This window comes from Gopherus evgoodei, chromosome 1 (assembly GCF_007399415.2).
Source record: "Gopherus evgoodei ecotype Sinaloan lineage chromosome 1, rGopEvg1_v1.p, whole genome shotgun sequence".
Taxonomy (NCBI): Eukaryota; Metazoa; Chordata; order Testudines; family Testudinidae; genus Gopherus; species Gopherus evgoodei.
Window position 1 is genome coordinate 97,950,770 of NC_044322.1, and position 26,822 is coordinate 97,977,591.

At 40.7% G+C, this 26,822-nt stretch overlaps 1 protein-coding gene across 17 annotated transcripts in view; it reads right to left on the bottom strand.

Annotated features, from left to right (window-relative positions):
* Window positions 1-26,822, bottom strand: part of DOCK9 (dedicator of cytokinesis 9) — a 326,125-nt gene that overhangs the window by 267,215 nt on the left and 32,088 nt on the right. For 10 of the 17 annotated variants that reach the window (XM_030567868.1, XM_030567851.1, XM_030567860.1 and 7 more), the window contains exon 1: window positions 12,252-12,815. The exons of 5 other annotated variants lie outside the window; for them this stretch is intronic. In XM_030567868.1, coding sequence (XP_030423728.1) covers window positions 12,252-12,413 — 162 coding nt within the window. In that variant the 5' untranslated portion in view covers window positions 12,414-12,815. Of the gene's footprint in view, window positions 1-12,251; window positions 12,821-26,822 lie in introns of those variants that run through there. 2 more of the 17 variants (XM_030567836.1, XM_030567886.1) reach the window with 2 other exon arrangements.

Below are 26,822 nucleotides of genomic sequence, written 5' to 3' on the forward strand. Positions count from 1 at the left end.
GGAGACATAAGACACAGGAAGACAAAGTTGAGATTCCACAAGGGAGTCAGGTCTGTACCCAAAGGGTAAGTAAGTATGAAAGACGCTTGTAAGGATACTAATAGGTGTGAGAAGATTGAGCGTGACTATACCAGGCAATGACAGGCCAATATTGCTGCAAGGTGGTTTTAAGAGTAAAGGCCAGTTCAGTATGTTGTCAAGAATCTTCAGTATCAGTGCCTCTACTGGATCTATTGTTTTGGTCTGCTTATATATAAAAAAAAAATTCCATTTGTAGGAGAAAGTCTTCCTGGTGGAAGATGTCTTCCTTCGGATAACAATTTTCTGAATCTATAGGGCACAGTCTATTGATAGCACTCAACCAGCCAACATCCAAGCCATAAGGCATAACATCGGATTTTGGTTCTAGGATAGTATGGGATGACTGAGCAGATCGGGAGGTGTAGAGGAAATTGCATGGACCTTGCTAGTAGGCCTGGTAGCCAAAGCTGTCATGGCCAATAAGAAGCTATCAGGATGATCACAGTTCTATCCTATTTGATCTTGCATACTATTATGGGGATCAATGACATCTGAGAACACCAAAGGAAAGCAGCATCTGGTAATGAGTGCGAACTCATACCTCCTGTTAAGCAGAACATGCATTTGGTGTCATCTGAGGAAGACATCTATCACAGCAGTCCCCCAGTGACACAATATTAGCTCTGTGACAGACCATTTCAATGATCATTCCTGACTGGTCACTGCATGCCTACTTAAGATGTCTTCTATGTCATTCCTGGTAGGAATGTAAAACCATGTGGCTTCCTGGCAAAGAGGATGATCAAGTGTCTACTTTTTTGTTTCTATTGTGCATTAATAAAATTTTGGACATCAAATCCTAATAAAGAAAGTAGGAAGGAGCACAAACTCTGGCAAGTAAAATGTAAAAGTATAACTAGGCAGGACAACAAAGAATTTGAAGTAACTTACTAAATATGCAAGAACTAACAGTAAAATCATTTTCAAGTACATCAGAAGCAGGAAGTTTGCCAAACAGGCAGTGGGGGCCACTAGATGACAAATGTATTAAAAGAGCACTCACGGAAGGTCAGACCATTGCAGGGGAGCTAAATTAATTCTTTTGCACCAGTCTTCACTGCATAGGATGTGGGGGAGATAATCCACCTCACAACTATTTTTTTCTGGGCAACAAAACTGAAGTAGTGTCCCAAATTGATGCGTCAATAGAAGTTTTAGAACAAACTGATAAACTAATGGTATTAAGTGACAAGGTCCAGATAGTATTTCACAGAAGAGTTATGAAGGAACTCAAATGTGAAACTGCAGAACTACTAATGGTTGCATATCACTGAAATCAGTTTCTACACCAGATGACTGGAAAATAGCTAGCATAATGCTGATTTTAAAAAAGAGATCCAGAGGAGATCATAGCAGTTCCAGGCCAGAAAGCCTAATTTCAGTACCGGTCAAATTGGCAGAAACTATAGAAAGAACAGAATTATCAGACACATATATAAACACGATTTGTTGGAGAAGTGTTGAGACATTGCACCCCATAATGCTTTATAGAAATATGCTTATGAATGTAAATATGACATCACTGGAATGTGTTTTATGCTACATATGCCATGCAACATATCTTTGCAAAGGTTATGTTCTACCGAGTGTATTCATTCTATTTGCATGCATGTATCATTTTTTTATCTGAAGTTATGAGCGTTGACTCTATGCTTGTATTTAAAGTGTTTGTTGTAGGAAGCATATAAGACAGACTTGATCAACATAGCGTGAAGGGGTTATTCAAGTAATTGGGAGTACTTAACTAACAATGAACATTAAAAAACACCAATCTACATCTGAGCTTTCCTGGGAACATTCAAACTAACATGTAAACAATGACATCAGCCTGTAAAGAACTGAGTCATGTGACTTGCCCATGTGAGTCCAAAATTCCATCTTGTAACTTTGATTCTGCATCGGAGAACACAGGGGGTTTCCACCCACAAGAGAGACTATATAAGGCCCTGGGAAACCCCTCCATTTTGTTGTCAGCTGGCTCAAGAGATAGCCTCTCCACCCCAAAGAAATGCCTAAAAGAAATTGGAACCAAGGACAGTAATTACAGGGATGTGAGTGATTGCTGGACCCAGACTAGGAGGAAGTCTAGTCTGTAAAATAAGTTTATTAGAACATCTCTGAGGGAGAGATTTACCTGCATTTAGTTTCTTACTATATTAGGCTTAGACTTGCATGTTTTATTTTATTTTGCTTGGTAACTTACTTTGTTCTGTCTGTTATTACTTGGAACCACTTAAATCCTACTTTTTATATTTAATAAAATCACTTTTTACTTATTAATTAACCCAGAGCAAGTAATTAATTCCTGGGGGATTAAACAGGTGTGCATATATCTCTATCAGTGTTTAGAGAGGGTGAACAATTTATGGAGTTTATCCTGTATAAGAGTAAAACGGATTTATTTGGGGTTTGGATCCAATTGGGAACTAGGTATCGGAGACAGGAGCACTTCTTAAACTGTTTTCAGTTAAGCCTACAGCTTTTAGGGGACATGGTTCAGACCTGGGCTTGTGTTTGTAGCAGGCTAGTGTGTCTGGCTCAACAAGGCAAGGTACTGAAGTCCAAAGCTGCCAGGGAAAACAGGCTCAGAGGTAGTTCCAGCACATTAGGTGGCAGTTCCAAGGGGGTTTCTGTGACCCAACCATCACAAGTGTGAACCCAGCTTTTGTAAAGGGAAGTCATGCTGCACCAACCTATTTGAATTATTTCAGCGAATCAGCAAGCACACAGATAAGAGTGATCCAGTTGACATAGGGTACTTGTGTTAGGGCTCCCGCCCCACTCTGAACTCTAGACTACAGATGTGGGGACCCACATGAAAGACCCCCAAGCTTACTTTTACCAGTTTAGATTAAAAACTTCCCCAAGGCACAAATTCTTTCTTGTTTTTCGAATGGTATTGCTGCCACCACCAAGTGAGTTAGACAAATATTTAAGAAAAGGACCACTTGGAGTTCCTATTTCCCCAAAATACCCCCAGGCCCCTTCACACCCTTTCTTGGGGAGGCTTGAGAGCAAATAAGGTGAGCACAGACGAGCCCTTTGCGCTTTTAGGACACTAAAAACCAATCTGGTTTTTAAAAGCAGAACATTATTATAAAGAAAAAGTAAAAACACTTCTGTAAAATCAGGATGGAAGGTAATTTTACAGGATAACCAGATTTAAAACAGAGGATTTCCCTCTAGGCAAAATTTTAAGGTTACAAAAAAAACCAGGAATAAACCTCCATCTTAACCTAGGGAAAATTTACAAGCTAAAACAAAAGATAATACAACATATTCTTTTTATTACTTACAATTTGTAATTTTAGATGCTTAATTTAGGTATGGCTTTAGGAGATGTATTTTTCCTGTCTTAATTCCTCACTATCCCAGACAGAACACACAGAGCACAAACAAAAACCTTCCCCCACAGATTTGAAAGTATTTTCTCCCCTTATTGGTCCTTTTAGTCAGGTGCCAACTAGGTTATTTGAGCTTCTTAACCCTTTACAGGTAAAGGAAGGATTTTATGCTACCCTTAGCTGTATGTTCATGACAGCTTGGATTTTCAGAAAGCATTTCACAGGGTCCCTCACCAAAGGCTCTTAAAGGAATCTAAGTAGCCACAGGATAAGAGGAAAGGTCCTCTCATGGATCAGTAATTGCTCGAAAGATAGGAAACAAAGAGTAGGATAAATGGTCGGTTTTTACAATGAAGAGGAGAACAGCAGAGTTCTCCAAGGATCCTTGTTGAGACCTGTCCTGTTCCACGTATTTATTATTTGGAAAAGGGGGTGAAACAGTGAAATGGCAAAGTTTGCAGATGATACAATATCATTCAAGAGTTAAGTCCAAGGGAGTTAGAAGGATCTCAAAAGTGGGTGACTGGGTGATAAAATGGCAGATAAAATTCAATGCTGATAAGTGCAGAGTGATGCACACACAGGAATCCCCATTAAACATTGTGACATTACACCCCAAATTCTTTATGGAAATATGCTTATATGACATGACTATGGCATAACTGAGATATATTTTATGTAAGATAGGTCTTGAAAGGTAATCACTGGAAAGGTTATTGACCATGTAACAATTACAACTGTGTGTATATTTGGGAGAGACCCACCAGACAACAGGCTATCAGCATTGATGGGCCATTAGGAAGAAACAATAAGACTGACTATACTAATCTCTCCCCTTCCTGAGAGGCATCCTAGGATGAAGCTGTGACACTACTAGGTCAGGTCCTGTCAACTGGTACTAAACATTATCTGGGACTTCTAGTAATTTTCCACTAAAAGGATGGGGAGGTCAAGACTGGGAAACAAAAGATTCCTGCCTTATGTAAATCTTATTTAAGGATGGGAAATAAGGCAAACAGGGCTCTTCTCCATTGCCTTCCTGCCCAAAAAAGACAGACTGCTGAAAGTACCTGAAGTGACAAAGGAACTGAGCAGTGGAAAAGGAAAGGGCTGAGTTCCGACTAAGACAGGAGTCTAATCTGTAAAGACAAATAACTGGAACTCTTAGCTACAGAAATTCGGCAACTTGCCTGAAACAACATTTAGGGTGAGAAATTACTTCTTGAAACCAGTCTCTTAAAGATCTTAAGCTTAGTATAAGTGTTTTGTTTTATTTGCTTGGTAATCTGCTTTGTTCTGCTTGCTCTCCTTTATAAATCACTTCAAATCAACCTTTTATAGTTAACTTATTTCTTGTTTATAACATAATGCAGATTGTGTAGTTGTGGGCGTGGGAGGTAAGAAGTTGTGCATCTCTCTCTCTCCACATTGAGGGAGAGGGTGAATTTTTATGACCTTGTGCTGTGCAGATTTCTATACAGCTCAAGACAACATTATTTGGGGTTTACATCTCCACAGTGGGTATGCACGTTAGTGCTGGCTCAATCCTCTTACATAGATCTGACTACAGTCTGACTGGATCCAGGCACGAGTAGGGGTGCCCTGGCTGCATCTGGGTCCAGGCTGCCCGGGCTGTGTTTGGCCCAGGGTAGGGGCCCCTCCCCCAGTCAGTCCCCAGGCAGGTTCCCTGAGGGCCTGCACAGCGCTAACAGCGAACTTAAATGGACACTATTGTTGAATAATATCACTTTTTTATTTCAGAAGAAAGTCTTCACCCAGGAAGTTATTCCAGAATAGCTATAGCCAATTGATTGGAATAGCTATAGTGAAATACACCAATTTCCCCCATGTAGACAAGCCCTTAGTCCTTCTGACATCCCAGTGTATTCAGATGCACCAGGGACTCACAAGTATTACTGTCACTAGACTTTATGCTGAAGATGACAATCAGCAATATCTAAAGCTTATAATACTGTTGAGTTAACAGGTTATATTAAGGCATTTGGAATTAGCTGAGAATTTTACTTTGTGTAAGAACTAGGTTGGCAGATTTTTTGATTGTTTTAGTAGATATCATACCTGATCCTGCTTTTGAAAAGTTATCTAATTCATCACATTCAGAGCTTTGGCATGCAGCCTTTCAGAATCCATGAGAGGACATGGCCAGTATTCCCTCTCACATCTAGGGAATCTCGCATTCAAAAATTAAGTAACATAGTGGCGTTCACATTAAAAATGTTTTTCCACTGCAGACTGAATTAATTGAAAGATTCTTGAATATTCATTAACCAAGTCCTTTAGAGGGCCAAGTCATAGTATATAAGCCACATTATAGATCTTTAAAATCTGACAACTTATCCCAATGCTTTTATTACCAAGCAGCAATTTTAAAGATTAAGTGCTGAACAGAACTGAAAAAGATTGAAACTAGTATAGCAGCACAGAAAGCAGTTCAAGCATACTGAAAATTACAGGTGTCACGTTGCTTCCTGCAGTTTTCATTCTGAATATTTTTTCCAGTGCTGATTGAAATTTATTAAATATTTTGGACGATTTTCTACATTTTTCATATATTGTATTCTGTGTTATAACTGAAATCAGTGTGCATTTATTACAAATATTTGCACTGTAAAAATCATCAAGAAATAGTATTTTTCAATTCACCTCATACAAGTACTGTTGTGCAATCTCTGTCATGAAAGTGCAACTTACAAATGTAGAATATTTTTGTTATATAACTGCACTCCAAAACAATACAATGTAAAATATCAGAGCCTAGGCGTCCACTCAGTCTTACTTCTTGGTCAGCCAAGACAAACAAGTTTGCTTACATTTACAGGGGATAACGTTGCCCTCTATTATTTACAAAGTCATCTGGAAGTGAGGACAGGCGTTCGCATGGCACTTTTGTAGTCAGAATTGCAAAGTATTTACATGCAAGATATACTAAACATTTGTATGCCCCCTTATGCTTCAGCCATCATTCCGGACGATGTTTCTATGCTGATGACGCTCATTAAAAAAAAACGCATTAAATTAAATTTGTGACTGAACTCCTTGGGGGAGAATTGTATATCCCTTGCTCTGTTTTACTCGCATTCTACCATGTATTTCATGTTATAGCAGTCTTGCATGATGGCCCAGCACATGTTGTTCATTTTAAGAACAGCTTTCACTGCAGATTTGACAAAACCAAAGAAAGTACCAATGTGAGATTTCTAATGATAGCTACTGAACTTGACCCAAGGTTTAAGAATCTGAAGTCTTAGAAAATCTGAGAGGGACAAGGTGTGGAGCAAGTTTTCAGAAGTCTTAAAAGAGCAACATTTTAATGTGGAAACTACAGAACCCAAACCACCAAGAAAGAAAACCAACCTTCTTCTCGTGGCATCTGATTCAGATAATGAAAATGAACATGAATCGGTCTGCACTGTTATAGATTGTTATTGAGCAGAACTCAAAATCAGCATGGATGCATGTCCCCTGGAATGGTAGCTGAAGCTTTTAGACCAATCTTTAGCACATCTGGCATGTAAATATCTTGCAATACCAGCTACAACAGTACCATGAGAAAGCCTGTTCTCACTTTCAGGTGACAGTGTAACCAAGAAGTTAGCACCATTATCTCCTGAAAATGTAAACAAGTTTGTTTTTCTGAACGATTGGCTGAACAAGAAGTAGGACTGAGTGAGCTTGCAGGCTCTAAAATTTTACACTTATTTTTTAATGCAGTTTATTTTGTATGTAATTCTACATCTGTAAGTCCAACTTTCACGATAAATAGGTTGCACTACAGTACTTGTATTAGGTGAATTTAAAAATATTTTTTGTTTTTTTACAGTGCAAATAATCAAAAATCAAGTGAGCACTGTACACTTTGTATTCAGAGATTATTTTGTCGTCAAGGGATAGCAGACCAGGTGCAGAAAGGCATTGAGACACAGGGCTTCTGTATACTTGGATGGGATATGACAGAATGAAAACAGCATAGACAAGCCCACAGTTAGTAAGAATACCAATACAGAACTTCAATAAATAATTGGATATTAAGGAGGAATTCTGAAATATAGTCTAAGACTCTCTAAATACACCTCTACCCCAATACAATGCGACTCGATATAACATGAATTCAGATGTAACACGGTAAAGCAGCGCTCCAGGAGAGTGGGGCTGCACACTCGAGCAGATCAAGGCAAGTTTGATGTAACGTGGTTTCACCTGTAACACGGAAAGATTTTCTGGCTCCTGAAGACAGTGTTATACCGGGGTAAAGGTATATAGATGACAGCATGGAAACAGATATAAATCAAAGAGTGGAAGGAGACAAAGGGAATAATTGGGTTAAGCAAAACAAAGACCAAAAAGTGGAGAAAGGTGAGATGAAATGAAAGATGTAGGCAATGGACACATATGAAGAACTTTAAAGGCAAAGAATTGAGTAAAATTATTTAAAACTTCCTCTTTGGCTTCTTTAAAAAAATGGTTTGTTTCCGTGAAGCTTAATATGAACTAAAATTAAAACCAGTGCTTAATATTTAGTAAATGGATCTTTTCATTGAAGCAACTGCATTATGGAAAAAGGCAGGAAGACCCAAATTGATTAAAATCCACATTGTGATCTTCAACTTTATCTGGAGTTAATGTAAAATACCCTGGGCTAAATTATTTCTAACGACTTGGGCATGAAGCCCTACTGAGTTCTTCCTGCAGATCCTGAGCCTGGAGGCAAGATCCCAGAGGAAAGTGGTATGTTGAAAATACTCATGGCCCAAAGGGAAGAACAAGTATTTTAATAGGAAAGTTGATAACAATGAGCAGACACACACTAAATCAACTCATGCAAGTAAATTTCCAGCCTATCTCCAGATTACCTTAATTTTTTGTAGACAATGGAAGAGCAGAGCCACTTCTGATTTAACACTAGGTGGAGACCTCCTGACTGCTTCAGCACCATAGATACTAAAGAAAAGACTCCTGCAGAGTGCATCTGGTCCAGGACCTTTAGTTACTCCCTCGCCATTTCATTGTTATCCAACTATGCAAACAGATTTCTCCCAAAACAAAGAACTACTTCCTAAAGACTATCCATTCATGGAAGTTTTCAAGTACTGTTCATGCAGGGGAATCAAAGTCCTTACTGCTTTGTTCTTACGTTGGGGAGAGACCTACTAGCATCCACTGTTGTCATTGTGACAATATCTCAGAAGTACCTGACCTGCCTTGAAATAACTAGAGCAAGGAAGGGAAAGAAAAACTGCTGCAGGAGGGAATAATGCTTGGTGGCAGTTGTCTATCAACAGCTAAAGGACAGAGCTACCTAAACCAGAGCCAAGAAGCAACTGTTTAAATTCCAGACCAGAGTTCTCTGTAAAAGTCTTATTTCAATTATTTAATCTACAAATTAATGGTATCTCAAGAATACTATAGACCACCCAATCTCCTAAACAAACAAAATGGGATTGTTTGCATTTCAAACATACATCCTAGCAGACAAGTTACTCTTGAGAAAATATCCATCTGTTGTGCTGCAAGGCGAGTAAAGGGAAAAGTTGATACTTCAAAGTGATGCCTTGCTAATCTCTTGTGGTCCTATCAGCTCCATGATAGGAACCCAGTAGCCTCTCCCTTCCAAACACAGCTCTTAAACATGATTCTTGAGGGCTGGAAAGTCAAATTCTTCTCCCAAAAGTAATCTGCATTTAGAGAAAATGGTACAAATTTTCATTCAATTTGCGATCCTAGAATTTAAAATTTAACTATTTCTTCTTGCATGACTTTTGTAAACTAAATTATCTTTGTTGCAGAGTGAGCTGCACCTCTGTCCCCTTCCTGGTCTCACTGAGGTGTCAAGCTTCATGCCTTTACCTCTCCTAGGGCAGAATTATTCATTTCTCCCACTCTTAGACCAAGCACTTGGCTATTGTATTCCGTATACCATGCTGCTTAACAAGCAGGTCCAACTATTTTGAGCATCTGCTGTTCTTCCCTTCCATAACCAGTGATATATACAGTGACCAGACAACCTTCTAAAAATACTATTTTATTTACCAAAAATTAGAAGAAAGCATAAAATGATGAGATTTTAAAACAAAAGAATCTACAAGCATTTCTTATACCTGAGGTTTGGCATTCTCTGATGATCTGAACTAGCTAAGCTTCTTCAGACACCCATGTGGGTGTTCATGTGTTAGTCTGGTTTTCCGGAACAGCTCTCCTAAACAGCTACCTCCTTGTTCGAGGGTGTCCTTTTTACCCAGACAGAGGTCCTTTGTTCTTGTCAGTTCCTGGGCTTTTACCCTTCTGCACCAAACCAACCCAGTAAGCTCACTAGGAGATCAGTACAGGGCCAGCCTTTAGGATGGGTGACTGTCCAGGGTGCCATGGTTGGGGGGCACCATGCAGCAGCACAGAGGTGAACACTGCGGTGTGGTGTCAGAAACTGCTCCTGGCTGGCAGAGGGGCACCACATTGGAGCCATCCACATTTTTCCCTGCTTCCTCCCAAAGCAGGAATATGGGGAGGAGGGAAAGAGGGCGGTGATGCACAGATACTGCTCCCCCACGCCTAACGTTCCTCTGTGTCCCTGTAGGGCAGTGAAAGGTGGGAGCAAGGAGCAACACCAGGGCTCCCTGCATCCAAGACACTTTCCCCACCTGCGCTGTGAGGCATGAGGAGCTGCTGCTCTCCTGCCCTCTCCTTACACAGACCAAAGTCGAGAAAGTGACCTGGATGCAGGGAGCCCTGATGTTGCTCCTCAGTCCCCACCTCAGAGCCTCCTACGGGTATGCGGAGGAGCAGTGCTTCGGGTGGGAGCGGACGAGCAGCAATGACAGCTGCTCCATTCATCCTAGTCAGTTTCCCCATGGGGGCGCAGGAAGGGGGTACAGGAGTTAGGGGCACAGGGGGCACAGTGCAAGGGTTAGGGGCAATGGGGGGGACCAAAATATAAGTTCATCTAGGGCACCATTTTACCTAAGGCTGCACTGCAAGCCAGACACCTCAAAGACAATTGCTCTCCCACTGTTTCATAAACCTGACGTGTTTACCATGGGGTCATTTAACTTGAGCCACTATTTCCTTCCTGCTTGTTTCCTTACAGCCTGTTAAAATAAACCAATCTATTCATACAGTTAATATCCCAATAACTAGGTCAATATACAGTATTCAAAAATTAGATCAGCTCCATGTCTGTCACATAAATATCACCATAATTGCAACAGCAGGCAAGTAAATTTTGTGCCTAATCTGACCCATTTATATGCCAATTTTGTAAGGCTGAATTAAACCAATATCAGCTGAACCCTGGGACAACAGCAGCTGGAACAAAAAATTACTATATAAAACAAAGGAATAGGTGACAATGTAAAAACAATACAAGAAATTTTCATTCTAGCCCTTAAGTTATGAAAGCTCATCCCTGCCTTATATTATTTTTGCTATATCTCTGCAAACTCACATATGTGGATTTATATAACTAATCTGAGCTAACTGAAGTTTGAGGATTTTTGTTTTTATGGGTTTATTTTGTATGCTTAATGCTGGTTTTAGTGCAAGATAAACTGATTTTTTCCAAGTCAGCAAATAATTTTTTTAAATAATTAATTAGTTGTGGAATGAGACCAATGGTTTTAAAATGGCTGACAGAGGATCTGATTGAGGTAGTTTAAAGATGCCATTCTTTTATGTCAGCTTTTACTTACATACACACACACATTTTCAAAATATAAACATAACTACTTAAGGCAGAGGATATATTTTCTAAAATTACTCAATGTATGTGAGGAGAATGGTCAAAATTTTCAGCATCTATTCCTATCTTCAGAAAGCCCCTATTCCCTGCATTAGATTAAGTCTTTTGTTATAGCCAGAACGTAGGAAGAAAAAAGGGCCAAGATGAGTATTAAAAAATTGAGACTTTTTTTCAATAAAGTCAAGCATACCGTTGAATTTCTACAATGCCCTGATGAAAGCATAAGCTCTCCTTAACTGCAGCTAGTCTCAATCTCAACACCTAAACAGTACCCTCAACACCCACCCACCCAGCTGTTCTATCCAGCTTGTCAGCGACAGAGAAGCTAATATGAGCAGTGCATGCAGCATTTAAAATAACCTTACAAATCTACCAAAAATCACTTTGTGAATTGGTCAGCAACTGGTGCCCGCTTCCACCCCCTTGGGTCCGGATGCAATACATCTGACGCGTGTGTGTGTCACCAGTCTGGGGAGTATGAAGATAGGCTTTGAGGTGGGACTGTTTCCTGTGTATCAGACAACACCTAGAAAGCCTCAAAAAAACCCAAAAGACATTTAGAAAGCAATTAGTTGTCCCATAAAGATTTTTCTTCTAGCATATTCTCCTACCCCTTTCACCAGTTTAGTTTACTATAGTAGTGTATTTCCTAAAAAAACCCACTCCTAGTAAGTTCATGTGAAAATGAAAAATTTAAACCTGCATTGGGGTTTTTCTAGCATATCAATAGTCATAAGGTTTCTTTCTTTTTCCAAATATTATAATAATCTGTCTTAGTCATTTAAAGTAAGATAAGTACCTTATAAGATCTAACAGCAGCAAACTGCAGTCTATGGGCACATGTAAACCCTCTATCAAGAGTCAAAGCTTCTTCAAAGCTGTATCAGTACAAATCTATAAAACATTTAAGCTTTTGTATCTATGCTTGTATGCATACATGTGTAATGCACGACATTCCTGCAAGTGCATAGTCTACAATATTAAATTCATTTTATACAATAGATATTACATACATATTATGTGGCTTTTTAATTTCACTCACTAATAAAAACTATGTTAAACAAGTCAGTATTTACCAGGGATGAATGAATCAATAGTCCTGAATCCTCATTGGTCAAACTGTGTGCTGTATATTCAAGGGCATTATTTTCTCCTTGATGTTTGCAAATATAAGCACAGTTTCTTTCAAAAACTGTCCGAATGCCTTTAAACAGAACCACACTAGCAGTGCAACCCATTCCAAATGTGTTGATTTTGCATTTCTAGCAACCCTGGCTCCATTTGCAGAATTTCTTCCTTTGCTCCACAGGAACAATTATCCTTCGTACCATCTTCAGGTCCAGGATCAAGTACCTCACTGAAATAAAAGCCACCAGCTACTATAATGCAAACCTGTTTAGTTAAACAGGAGACTGCCAAAAATCCAGTCTTAGACAATAAAATAGGAGGGTGATGGAAAAACAAAATGACAGCTCAGCTGTAAAATTCTCTCGAATAGGATGCTCTCACCATATGCTATTACTGTATGATACAGCTGAAAAAGTATTCCATATAGTTTAAAAACAGCTTCTGATTCCTGTTTTTCAAAGATCTTCAGAACATATCCAAGATAAAAAAAACTGCGAAGATAGTGCTGCAGTTTCTGCAGCTAGCCACAAAGAACCTTCATCTGCTGCAAGAACTCTCCCAGAATGCTTAGCACAGAGTTCGTACTAGCAAACAGGTCTTTACTTAACCTAAATATGCTTTTTGTTATTTAATACTGCCCTTCAAAACTGATGAGGAGCAAAAAAAAGTCAAGTGAGGAAAATCATTAGACTACAGCTGCTATGGAAACACATTACTTGTTACTGTATAAACCTATTTCAAACAAGCCTATGCCTGAATATATAATAGCCAGCTGATAGCTATCCACAAGGGAACAGAAGATTGACAAGTCTTTTCATGTCTCTCCTTCACATGACAAACAATTAGTAAGTCCCAGCGTTGCTGGAACAATTTATATAGTGAGGATGCTGAGATTCATTGAAAAACTGTAAACCCTGTATCTGACAGAAACCACTTCAAGCCAGGGGATGTTGCCACACCTCTAACTTCAGCACCTATTGTAAATTCCTGTCTACTAGAAAAACGACTGTTTAATTCTCAATGGCTAATAGTCAATAGCCATGCAAAAAAAGACCATGGCCAAATGATTATGTAGTTCTGATTAACATCCACTTCTGGAACAAAAATATAGAATGAAATTTTAAGTACGTACACAAAACTATTGGTTACATAACGCATCATATCCACATTTAGAGTCCTAACACAACTTCATCATGACAGTCAACACTCTGATCCACAACTTGTTTTGGTGTCTTTATGAATGATAATGTGTAAATGCCCTTAAGTGATGCTGAAAATCAGAAAAGTTATTCTTACATACATCACCTGTTTTATGTAATTCACTAGTTGAAAACGGAGGTGGGTGTATTAGAAATCAAGACAAAACACGCATTGAAATGTGGAGTGACAATCTCAAAATTACTGTATGTCAGAATCAAGATCATTTTGTTAGTCTGTGAAAAAAGAGCAAATGTTTTTAATTTTGAATTAAAAGCTATGGATTTTATCCTGAAACTGAAGGAAAGCTTGTAGTTTGAACAGCTGAATAAGGGACTGTTGAGGCTTTTAGCACTAAGGCGGCATGGGAGTTGGTTCTCATTTTCAGTATCTCATAGGTAGCTGAGGCTTTTGTTAACACCTGTGTGGTGGGGGTAGGAATGGGGGAAGGAGGAACACCAAGGAATTCATCTTTTGCCCCCCTTTGTAGAGGCAGGAAAGGGGACTGAATTCTTATTCTACACCTCAGCAACTAATGGTTCCCACTGCACCCAAACCAAATATACAAAAGTTAATGACATATTAGTTTGAAGTTTCTGCTAAAAGTTGATACATAGTAAAATAGTTAATGTTGATATGTAAAGATATTTTTCAATTTTTTCCAGCAGGTGACTCCGGCTCTGCCGAAGCCATGTCACCTGACAGATATAAAAAACATGTCTAGAGCAGGGGTCGGCAACCCTTTCAGAAGTGGTGTGCCAAGTCTTCATTTATTCACTCTAATTTAAGGGCACCCGCATGGCCCCACAATATGCCAGTATCTTCATGGCCGACCTGGAACAACGCTTCCTCAGCTCTCGTCCACTCACACCCCTTCTCTATCTACGCTACATTGATGACATCTTCATCATCTGGACCCATGGGAAGGAGACTCTGGAAAAATTCCACCATGATTTCAACAGCTTCCACCCCACCATCAACCTCAGCCTGGACCAATCTACACGGGAGGTCCACTTTCGTGACACCACGGTGCAAATAAGTGATGGTCACATTAACACCACCCTATATCGAAAACCCACCGACCGCTATGCCTACCTTCATGCCTCCAGCTTCCATCCCGGGCCCATTACACGATCCATTGTCTACAGCCAAGCACTGAGGTACAAGCGCATCTGCTCTAACCCCTCAGATAGAGACCAACACCTACAAAATCTCCACCAAGCATTCTCAAAACTACAATACCCGCACGAGGAAATAAGGAAACAGATCAACAGAGCCAGATGTGTACCCAGAAGCCTCCTACTGCAAGACAAACCCAAGAGAGAAACCAACAGGACTCCACTGGCCATCACATACAGCCCCCAGCTAAAACCCCTTCAACGCATCATCAAGGATCTACAACCCATCCTGGACAATGATCCCACACTTTCACAGGCCTTGGGTGGCAGGCCAATCCTTGCCCACAGACAACCTGCCAACCTGAAACATAGTCTCACCAGTAACTGCACACCACACCATAATAACTCTTGCTCAGGAACCAATCCATGCAACAAACCTCGATGCCAACTCTGCCCACATATCTACACCAGCGACACCATCACAGGACCTAACCAGATCAGCCACACCATCACTGGTTCATTCACCTGCACATCCACCAATGTAATATACGCCATCATATGCCAGCAATGCCTCTCTGCTATGTACATCGGCCAAACTGGACAGTCTCTACGGAAAAGGATAAATGGACACAAATCAGACATTAGGAATGGCAATATACAAAAACCTGTAGGAGAGCACTTCAACCTCCCTGGCCACACTATAGCAGACCTTAAGGTGGCCATCCTGCAGCAAAAAAACTTCAGGACCAGACTTCAAAGAGAAACTGCTGAGCTTCAGTTCATCTGCAAATTTGACACCATCAGCTCAGGATTGAACAAAGACTGTGAATGGCTTGCCAATTACAGAACCAGTTTCTCCTCTCTTGGTTTTCACACCTCAACTGCTAGAACAGGGCCTCATCCTCCCTGATTGAACTGACCTCGTTATCTCTAGCTTGCTTGCTAGCACACATATATATACCTGCCCCTGGATATTTCCATTACATGCATCTGAGGAAGTGGGTATTCACCCACGAAAGCTCATGCTCCAAAACATCTGTTAGTCTATAAGGTGCCACAGGATTCTTTGCTGCTTTTACTGATCCAGACTAACACGGCTACCCTCTGATACTTGATATCAAGAGAGGATACACTGGAACATAATATTTAGGACCTGATAGCTGGTGATTTGAAGCTGTAATGACACCAACGAATATGATTTCTCACCAAACAAGTCCAATTTCGTAGAATCTCTCTCCTTGGGACTACTCTTTGCATGCTTAGATTTTTCATGCATGTCTGAGATTGTGTCTGGTGTGGTATCAGTGTAAAATTGTTTGCATCCTTTTTGCGGCTCTTGATAACACTTCTCTGCTTTGAGGCATTGTGGTAAAGAAGCTGGGGTATGCCACAAGGTTTTAGCTAAGTCCAGAATGCAGTTGGTGGATAAAGCAATCTTGGCAGATACAGCCAAATGTACAACATCATAACTTGTGAGCTTTTTCATCTATCACTGACATTTCAACTATCCTGCACCATTACGAAGACCAAAACCACAGCTTTGTTTGGAGTTGACAATGAGAGGTCCTTGGGAGGGGAAGGGATCCGCTGATAATCTCCTGATGGTGGTCTGACCAGAGATGCAGATGGAGAGCAGGATCTTATCCACTTTCTAGGAAAGGAAGTTAATTTGACTCCTTGAAGCACAGGACAGAGGTTTCCCAATAAGCCCAGGGTGGCAATGGCAGCACATTATACTTATATGGCTGGTTCAACTAAGATTGCCCAGGCCGTTGTCATGCCTGTAACACGTGTGTTGGCCCTCTCCTGACCCTACTGAAAGTGGGTGAAGGTATCTGCCCTGGTGACTGATGGGGAGTCAATGTAGCTGAAGGGCAATGACACCTCAGTAGTGGAAGGTCAGGAATATGTTCCACTGTAGACTGAAGGTTTTGGTGTCAAGGAAGTAGCCTGGGGACAATGCAGATTCCTCTAGTAAGGAGCCAGCCAGTACACTCAGTGATTCTAAGGACTGTGCTGATGGATAGGGTGCCACCAGTATTGATGACTATGTCAGGCAGTATTTCTTCAGCACCAAACTGAAGGCTGAACCTGCATAACTAGCCTTTGTAAAAGGAGGAGATATATTGGGTTGTTCCCTGGAGGGCTGATGACCAAGATTCTTTGAGGGAGGACAAGGACTGGTGTCAGGAGTCATGTCTGTCCCTGTGATCGGTCCTGCCTTATCTTATGGTAGTGGTCTTCAGTGCCAGAACATGTTAGTAGTGATGTAAACTCTACTGACAAGTTTTTTGCTTGATACCTATTTGTCATGACTGATCTTATGGATGACATGCCAGCTAGCATGGGGCACTGCCAGATAAGGATTTAACAAGTATTGGGTCCACCTTTGAGGTGGAATGTCTCCCCTCCTGTCAGAAGTTAGCCAGATGATTTGCTCTAGGAGGCAGAGTTTGAGACAGGTATCTCTGGATTTCAGAGTCTTCATGGAGAACAAGCTGCACATTGATCTAGACCAGGGGTGGGCAAACTTTTTGGCCTGAGGGCCACATCGGGGTTCCAAAACTGTATGGAGGGCCAGGTAGGGAAGGCTGTGCCTCCCCAAACAGCCTGGCCTCCACCCCCTGTCCACCTCCCTCAGAGTTGGCAACCCATCCAACTCCCACTGCTCCTTGTCCTTTGACCCCCTCTGGGACCCCACCCCCTACACAACTCCCCTTGCTCCCTGTCCCGATCCCTGTCCACACCCCATAACATGCCCCCTGGAACCCCCTGCTCCTTATCCAATCCCCCGTTCCCCATCCCGATTGCCCCCCCAAACCTCCACCCCATCCAACCACCCCAATCTCAAGTGCATAAGGCCCACCTGAATTGAGAATGGGATCCACACTGACATACTCGAAGTAGTAAAAATACCAACTCACCGCACGTAAGTGATCATAAATATCAGAACTTATGGCTTAAAGTCATTAGCCATTAATATTTCAGAAAACCCATATTTTCATATCAAGTCCCATTCAATATAGGAGAAACACAGATTCAGTTTTATCGCATTTTCGTTCACTGATACATCAGGAATTCCCTCTGCATAACTACTTGTCAGTAAATCATGCACCAGCAGCTAAGGGTCAACTACGGGCTCTACACTATAATAGAGTTTAAAAATAACAGTGGCATCCTATAGTACTTGAAGTATGTGTCCATAGCCAGCCTAACTCTAACACATACCTTCCACATTAAATGACAAGCACAAAAATGTAACATTGTCTTGAGAACATAACTTTTATTTCAAAACATAATATTTCTAGTCCTAAAGTATGCACAGTGCACTCCATCTAGTGGTTAACTTACATCTATTTATGAAGTTTTGTCCTAGCTTTCGGATGTTTATTGCGAGCTATTCACAGCAAGATACAGTTTTTAGAACAGTGAGTAACCTATTCAAATATTATATAAAATTTACAGAATAAATGTGACAATTATAAGACTACAATTCAATCACAGTGCTTTACAGAGAGGAAACAGGAACAAGTCTTGAGTGATTATCTTAGACACCAGAATTTCCATGACTAAGTTAGCACCAACATTCTTTTACTGAAAACGGACAATATAAACTGGAAAGGGAAGTCCATTGTTACCCCAGCACAACAACTAAGTGGCAATTTTTGCTAACTCCCTAAGATAAACTATCCAAGCATACTGCTCCATAAGGGCTGTTTAGTAATAATATTTTAAAGAAGCCACAGAGTAAAACCCTAAAATTGTACCAATACTACTTATTTCTCCCCAAAGCTTTTTTTGAGTAATTAAGGTTGCTCAAAATAGTTCAAAATTTACCTAAAAACCTGAAAATCAAGGGAGCAAACTGTTAACAGACTACTGATGTCATTTGTACACAATCTCACTCCTACCTAGCCACAAATACACAATCACGCATGAAGGTCCAGTCACACCTACTTATCAAATGTAACAGCAGATATGCAGGTGTAATTAAAACCCCACTGTCCTATTGCAGTATCTCTCAACCTTTCCAGACTACTGTATCCCTTTCAGGAGATTATTTGTCATGCATACTCCAAGTTTCACTTCACTTAAAAATTACTTGCTTACAAAAATCAGACATAAAAATACAAGTGTCACGGCACACTATTTGTGAAAAATTGCTTATTTTAATTTTTGCCATATAATTATAAAACAAATCAATTGGAATATAAATATAACATTACATTTCAATGTATATTACATTATGTTTCAGTGTATAGTATATATAGAAGTATAAACAACTAATTGTCTATATGAAATTTTAGTTTGCGCTGACTTTATATAGTCTGTTGTGAGTTGATGTAACCCTTGGGAGATCTCTGTGCACTCCCAGGGGGTACTTATTCCTGGTTGAGAATCAACTGTCCTATTGTACTTAAATTTATGGGAATAATGCTGCATGGAATAAATTCTATAAACTGAAAGACGTGATTGTCTAGAGGAAAAGGCATAGGTAAGTCATTATAAAGGGCTGGTTTTGTGTGATTCTTATAGTCCCTGGAGCAACCTTCAATCTGTTTAAAGTTTGTGCATATGTGTGAGTGGAATTTGCAGTGGTCTTATCTAATCACCTAAAAAGGAAAGCGACAATGTCTAGTTGATACCAGTGCAAACAATGAGAAGTATGAATGAAATTTGTGGTGGTGGTAGTTAGGCTTTTTGCTGTTGCATTTGGAGGAGCAGATGTTACTGATCTGTATATGCTGGGTGGGATATTTTTACTGTTTAACATTTAAGATTTTCATGGCTAATATTCCTGAGTTTTCAAAAAAAAGGTATAGATGTTATACATTATTGTGAGGTGGACAAGGAAGAGGAAGTTACACACCTTGTGCAGTAACGAGGGTTCTTCAAAATGTGTTCACCTGTGGGTGATCCACTTCAGGTGTCACTGCATATCTGCACCACAGATTGGAGATTTTTGGTTGCAGAGCTCAGTTAGGTAGCAGTAGTCGTCTCAGGGTGCTGTTCGCGCCTCATCTAGCATGTACACGACCCAACACTTTCACTTCCTTCTCTACCGCAGAGCTCAATTAGTCAACTCCGAAGTAGAGGAGAGAAAGGTGGTTAGTGGAGCACCCACAGGAACATACATCTTCAAGAACCCTCATTACTGCACAAGGTAACTTCCTCCTCTTACCACAAATATTGTGGCCGCCATGTGACCTAATAGTTGTAGGCAGGTTCTGGTGAACATTTGAGAGCTGCTGTGACTGTCAAGATAGGCTTCCCCCTCATCCACAAAGCTCACTACCCTGTCAAAGAAAGCTATTAGCTTGATTTGACACAATTTGTTTTTGACAAATCCATGCTAACTATTGCTTACCACCTTATTATCTTGTAGGTGTTTTCAAAATGATTATTTGCGCCATTATCTTTCCGGGTAGTGAAGTTAAACTGACTGGTCTCTAATTCCACGGGTTGTCCTTGTTCCCCCTTTTTAAAAAAAAAAAAAAAACACATTGGTGTTATATTTGCCCTTTTCCAGTCCTCTGGAATCTCTCACAACTTTTCAGAGATAATTGCCAAGGGCTCAGATATCTCTTCAGTCAGCTCTTTGAGCATTCTAGGATATTTTTCATCAGGCCCTGGGTGACTTCAAGATATCTAACCTATGTAATTTTTAACTTCTTTCCCTATTTCAGTTGCAGAGCCTCTCTCATTTTCACTGGTATTCATTATGTTGATCGTCCAATCACTAACCAACCTTTTTGGTGAAAAACAAACAAAAAAAGACATTTAACACTTCTGACATTTCCACTTTTTCTGTTTTCCCCTCCCTTTTTTGCCCTGCCTGTCCTCCTTGAACAAGCTGTACCATTCTATACCAATACCAAATGAAAAGCTAGACTTTCAAAACATTAACAAAAAGTTATTTAAAAAAAATTAAACACACAAGTCTAATTTTCAGATACTGGAGCTTAAAATTAGGCCCCTATGCCCATAAGGGCTCTTGTAAATATCACCTTTAAGTAAATTAGGAGCACAGGTTAGCAGAAGCACTACCAATTATCTCATTTTGAATAATGCACCCAACCTTGTTTGTATTACTGAGATATGTCTCAATGCCCCAAACAATCCTACTCTAGCACCCTACAGAATACCCCTAAATATCACAAACCAAGGCAGATGCCAAAATACAAAAAAAAAAAAAAAAAAGTGAAGTAGCATCCAGAAGATGCTTTACCCCAGAAACCAACACCTTGAGTTTATCCAGAGACAAGAGGCAAAGGACAAGAGAAACCTAGGATGCCTAGTACAGGTTCACAAAGGGAAGCCCTGTCAACTTCCTGGAGGAACTAATGGAACTGGTTCTCCCAGTGTGGTATTGGAATCGTTCCGATTCCTCTTCCTCTGTGACCCCAACCTCCAAATAGACAACACGAAGGATACAAGAGTACTTGATCTCATAACTGACATTGAAGCCATAGGATTCTCCTAGGCCGTATCTGGATCTGTACGCACAGTCAGACATGCTGATCCTACTTTCAGTCAAGGAGTGAACACTGGAGACAGACCACTCTTCTAGTCTTGCCACTACCTCAAACAGGCAGAGATCAGAGCCCCAAAACTGGTCCACTCCCAAGATCCCTTGAATGCTCTACTTCAATCCTAGGAGAACAAGATATCCAAATACAAGGCCAAAGTGCTAATGAGCACAATAGGTCAAACCACCCATCTAACGCCATCAACATCTTGGCCCCAAGCCACACATTACTCCCACACCAACCAAGATGATCACCATAGTTCACAAATTAACTACACAGGTAGAAAGACCACCAGTGAGTGGTCAAGAAAAATACTGAACCCATTGCCAACAGTACTATAACTCTTAGGAGGCCATGTCAATGCAGTAAAGAAGGCAAAACAAGCCTACTACTCTGAAACTCTCAGCAGAAGTACTGTCAGCAGAGCTATTCTGCACTGTGAACTAGCTAATCACTCAGACTGTGTAGTCCAAGCAACAGATGCAAGTATCAATTGACATAGACTCATAGGTCAGAAGGGACCAATATGATTATCTAGTCTGACCTCCTGCACAAGGCAGGCCACAGAACCCCACCCATCCAATTTTATAACAACCCCTAACCCAGGACAGAGTTACTGAAATCCTCAAAATTGGTTTGAAGACCTCAAGCTGCAGAGAATCCACCAGCAAGCGACCCGTGCCCCACGCTGCAGGGGAAGGCGAAAAACCTCCAGGGCCCCTGCCAATCCGCCCTGGAGGAAAATTCCTTCCCAACCCCAAATATGGCGATCAGCTAAACCCTGAGCATGTGGGCAAGACTCACCAGCCAGCACCCAAGAAGGAATTCTCTGCAGTAACTCAGTTCCCATCCCATCCAACATCTCCCCGCAGACCATTGAGCAGACCTATCTGGTGGTAATCCAAGATCAATTGCCCAAATCAACGATCCTATCGTAACATCCCCTCCATATACGTATCAAGCTTTGTCTTAAAGCCAGAAAAAAGTCTTTTGCCCCTACTACTTCCCTCGGAAGGCTGTTCCAGAACTTCACTCCCCTAATGGTTAGAAACCTTCGTCTAATTTCAAGTCTAAACTTCCTAATATCCAATTTATACCCATTCGTCCTCGTGCCTACATTAGTACTAAACTTAAATAATTCCTCTCCCTCCCTAACGTTAACCCCCCTGATATATTTATATAGAGCAAGCATATCCCCCCGCAGCCTTCTTTTGGCCAGGCTAAACAAGCCAAGCTCTTTGAGTCTCCTTTCATAAGGCAGTTCTTCCATTCCTCGGATCATCCTTGTAGCCCGTCTCTGAACCTGTTCCAGTTTGAATTCATCCTTCTTGAACATGGGACACCAGAACTGCACACAGTATTCCAGATGGGGTCTCACCAACGCCTTATATAACGGTACTAACATCTCCTTATCCTTGCAGGAAATACCCCGCCTGATGCATCCCAAAATCGCATTTGCTTTTTTAACAGCCGTATCACATTGGCGACTCAGTCATCCTGCTATCAACCAGTACCCCAAGGTCCTTTTCCTCCTCCGTCGCTTCCAACTGATGCGTCCCCAACGTATATCCAAAATTCTTATTATTAATTCCTAAGTGCATGACCTTGCACTTTTCACTATTGTATTTCATCCTATTTCTATTACTCCAGTTTACAAGGTGGTTCAGATCTTCCTGAATAGTATCCCTGTCCTTCTCCGTGTTAGCAATACCCCCAGCTTAGTGTCATCCGCAAACTTTATTAGCACATTCCCACTCTTTGTGCCAAGGTCAGTAATAAAAAGGTTAAATAAGATCGGTCCCAAAACCGATCCTTGAGGGACTCCACTAGTGACCTCCTTCCAGCCTGACAGTTCCAGCCTGACATGAAGAGGAGATGATCAAAGGTATACTAACAACTGAAAAAGAACCATGAAGAGAAAATTCCACCTCTGACCAGATTGTATCATAAACCCTCCAACCTCTGAGTTTGTCCCTCACACATCTTAAAAGCTCAGAAGCCCTGAAATAAAAAAATACATTCACAATTTATGAAGCTGTACCATACCCCTGTTGGCTAGTGAAAGCCAGCCAAAAAAACAATTATGCCCAGTACTAATGGAAATAATCCATGCTTCCTTCAGAAAAGCACATCTACCAAGCTCTGAAAAATACATGTTTTCTAAATCTTCAAGAAGGGTTGAGTAAAGCTGAGTACCATCCCAGGAGGAAGAACCAAACCCAGCACCCCTCAACATCCTAAATACCTTGCAATCAGGGTTCAGACCAGAGCAAAGCATAAAGAGCTCACGTGGCATCGAAAATGTGACCTTAAAGTCATTTCCACAATCATAGCACTGGATCTCAGTGCAGCTTTCAACAGTAATATGTTGTCTGTCATCAGTAGATCTCAAAGCTCTTTAGTATAATTATCCTCACAAAATCCTGTGAGATATGATCCCCATTTTTACAGATGAGGAACTGAGGCACAGAGAGGCTAAGTGACTTCCCAAGACCACACAGAAGTCCATGCTTGAGCAGGAAATTGAACCTGAGTCTCGTGTACCCTAAGCCAGTACCCTAACCACTGCATGGACCATACTTCCTTTCCACAGACACAAGATATCAGTAATGACATTGGAGCACTACATTCATTCCTCCAGCTGAACGCAGTGATGGGTAACTGCTCCTCCTCTCCAAAGGCCCACACTTCCTGGGTTCATTACTATTCCCTCTTTAATTATTAGTGGTCTGGGGGGAATCCCCAACCTCTATTTGATGCATCCATGATTAATGTCCTTGCTGGGAAGGGGTTTGAGAACATTACCCTTCTTTACACATTTTTGGGTTACAACCACCATGTTAGTCCTGCAAGGACATGAGATGAAACCCAGATTTTCCTGCTGACTTGAGCCAGAGTTGTAGGGGACACAAGGAACTATGGCATGTGGTCTCCTGTATGTGCATACCAATGTGTGGTGCAATACTTCAATGCAGGTCCGTACCATCATAGCTGGTTTTCTCTCAAGCTGTTGTGATAGCAGGCAGGTACATGCTTTCCTCAGGAAGATATACACTCTCCAACCTGGAATCAAAGCTCCTATGAATTCTATCCTCAGATGGAATTTAAAAAAAAAAAAAAAAAAGTGTCCATAGTTAACTAGGAGACCCAGCCAGGCAAGCAGAGAGCTATTCTAGGCTCATCGTCTCCTCTTGCTGGGATCTGCCCTGATCAGCCAATCATCCAGGTGAAGGTAAATGTGTATGTGTCATCTTCACCTGTGCACCCCTTCCACTGCTGGACATTTTGTAATGGCTCTGGATTCTGTGGAAAGTCCAAATGGCAGTACCTTGTACTGGTACTGATTTGGCTCCACTGTGAATCTCAAGTACATCTTGTGGGTTGGGCAGATGACTATGTAGAAGTACACATCCTGCAAGTTCAGAGCCATGAACCAACATTAAGCCTGCAGAGATGGAATGACAAAAGCAATTTATGTATTTGTCCAGTCTTCTCGGAACTAAGATAAGATGAAGACCTTCGAGAAGAGAAAATATCTGAAGTAGAAGCCTCTTCTCCTGCACTCCTGAGGTATCTCCTTGCCAAAGCAACAAAACTAATTTTTTTAAGCTCTCTTGATAAAAGTATCTGAAGAGGAATGGGTAAGGTGAGCAAGTGAATAAGTAACAATATGTGATGATGTCCAATACCCTTTGGTCTAATGTGACAGTTGATCAAGACAGAAAGGCAGCTCCTGAAGGTGATGATAGGGCTTTAGATGGGAGCCTCACATTCATAAAACCTGCTGCATTTACGACAGTGCTGAGCGTGCAATGGAGATTGATGATGGGAGTCTCCTGGTTCTGAAATTACCTACATGGATTATTCCAACAGAAGTAACTTGACCTGAGCATTCCTGGACTTGGGGGGTCATTGAGGACAATGCCCAGCACACCAAGTAACTGATAAGGAACTCCCAGAAGACATATCAGATGTGTCCCTCAGTGAGTCCTTCACAATACAAGCAGGGTTTGAGTCCACCATGAGGCATGGCAGTTGGCACAGAGCTCCTTGCCTCACTGTACAGAGGAGGTATACAGGGAATTACTAGAGGTTTCTTCTTTTCAGATCGAATTCAAGGAAGTAAACTGAAAATGAATTTTTTCTTAACAGAATTAGTGAAAAAAAGGAATGACTTTGTAGTTTTAAGAAAGTGCTTAGTCAGACACTCAGTTCCATCTCTTACCACAAGCAAGATGAAGAAACAAAGAGGACTCTGACTACACACTTTATGCCCTTGTCCAGGAGCATGTTCAGCCCTGACAGACACAGCTACTCAAAAAATCCCATCTCACATGCATGGGAACTGGATGAATTCATGGTGGCTAAGTCCATAAATGGCTATTAGCCAGGAAGGGTAAAGAATGGCGTCCCTAGCCTCTGTTCATCAGAGGATGGAGAAGGATGGCAGGAGAAAGATCACTTGATCATTGCCTGTTAGCTTCACTCTCTCTGGGGCACCTGGCATTGGCCACTATCGGTAGACAGATACTGGGCTAGATGGACCTTTGGTCTGACCCAATAACGGCCGTCCTTATGTTATGTTCTTATGTCTACACTGACAATTCAAAGAAACACAGTTCCACCATTAATAAAGACATTATATTAACTAGTAACACATGATCATGCAATGAGACTATATGAGCTACCTTCAAAATGGTATTGTTTCAATAAAATTGCACATATTGCATATATTTTGCTACATACATTTTCAGATTAGTCCAATATTAAATAAAATGAAGTATTAACGTTGATGTTGGCACCTTAATGTTGGAAACAACAAATTCTATAAAGTTAAAAACAATCTCTTGCAAATGTTAACTTGCAGAAGGTATTAAACAGCAAAATAAGGCACAGAGTTTCAGACACAAAACCCAACCTCAACTACTTAATCTGTCATCTAAAAATCAAAAGGTAGAAACAGATGAGAACTTTTCAGATGGCTCCATCTACAGTTTAAAATTCTGCTAAACTGGACATAATCCAAGCAACTGAAGAACAGCTGATACATAAGTAAAACAGATGGGAACAGACCACCTAACTGGTAGTGTTTGGATTTACCTGTAATCTCCCAAGATTAACAAATTATCTTCAAGAAAATTGACAGAGGACATGCTCTTAATGTCAAAAATTTATGTGTAAAAGGCAGAATGCCAATGAAGGTGGAGGCTAAACTCTTTGGGTGTTATGGTGAATGCTGGAATGGAAGGCATAGATAATATTGGTTTGATGGCAAGATCTTTGAAGTACACACATTGTTTACAAAAGCAACTTTCATACATGTTTGAATGAAGTTTAGATAACACCCATGTAGTGTGTTTTGAAAGGGAAACCACTGGATATTTTAACTAGTTCTATGGTTGATAGCTTGAAATTTCTTTTATAGTGCTTTAATATACATTTCTGGGTTTGTATATTCCTATTCTTTGTCTTGAAGAGCAAATTGTCCAACTAGAATTTGCTTTCATTTACTAGTAGTTGCAAATTAGGATTGCACCCAGAGGTCCTAATCTGGATTGAGGCTCCTTTCTCTTGGCCACTCAACCAATACAGAAGAGGAGAATCTCTGCCCTGAAAATCTTACTTACTGTTTAAAAATACAAACAGAAGGGTAGAGAATATGGATTAAACATAC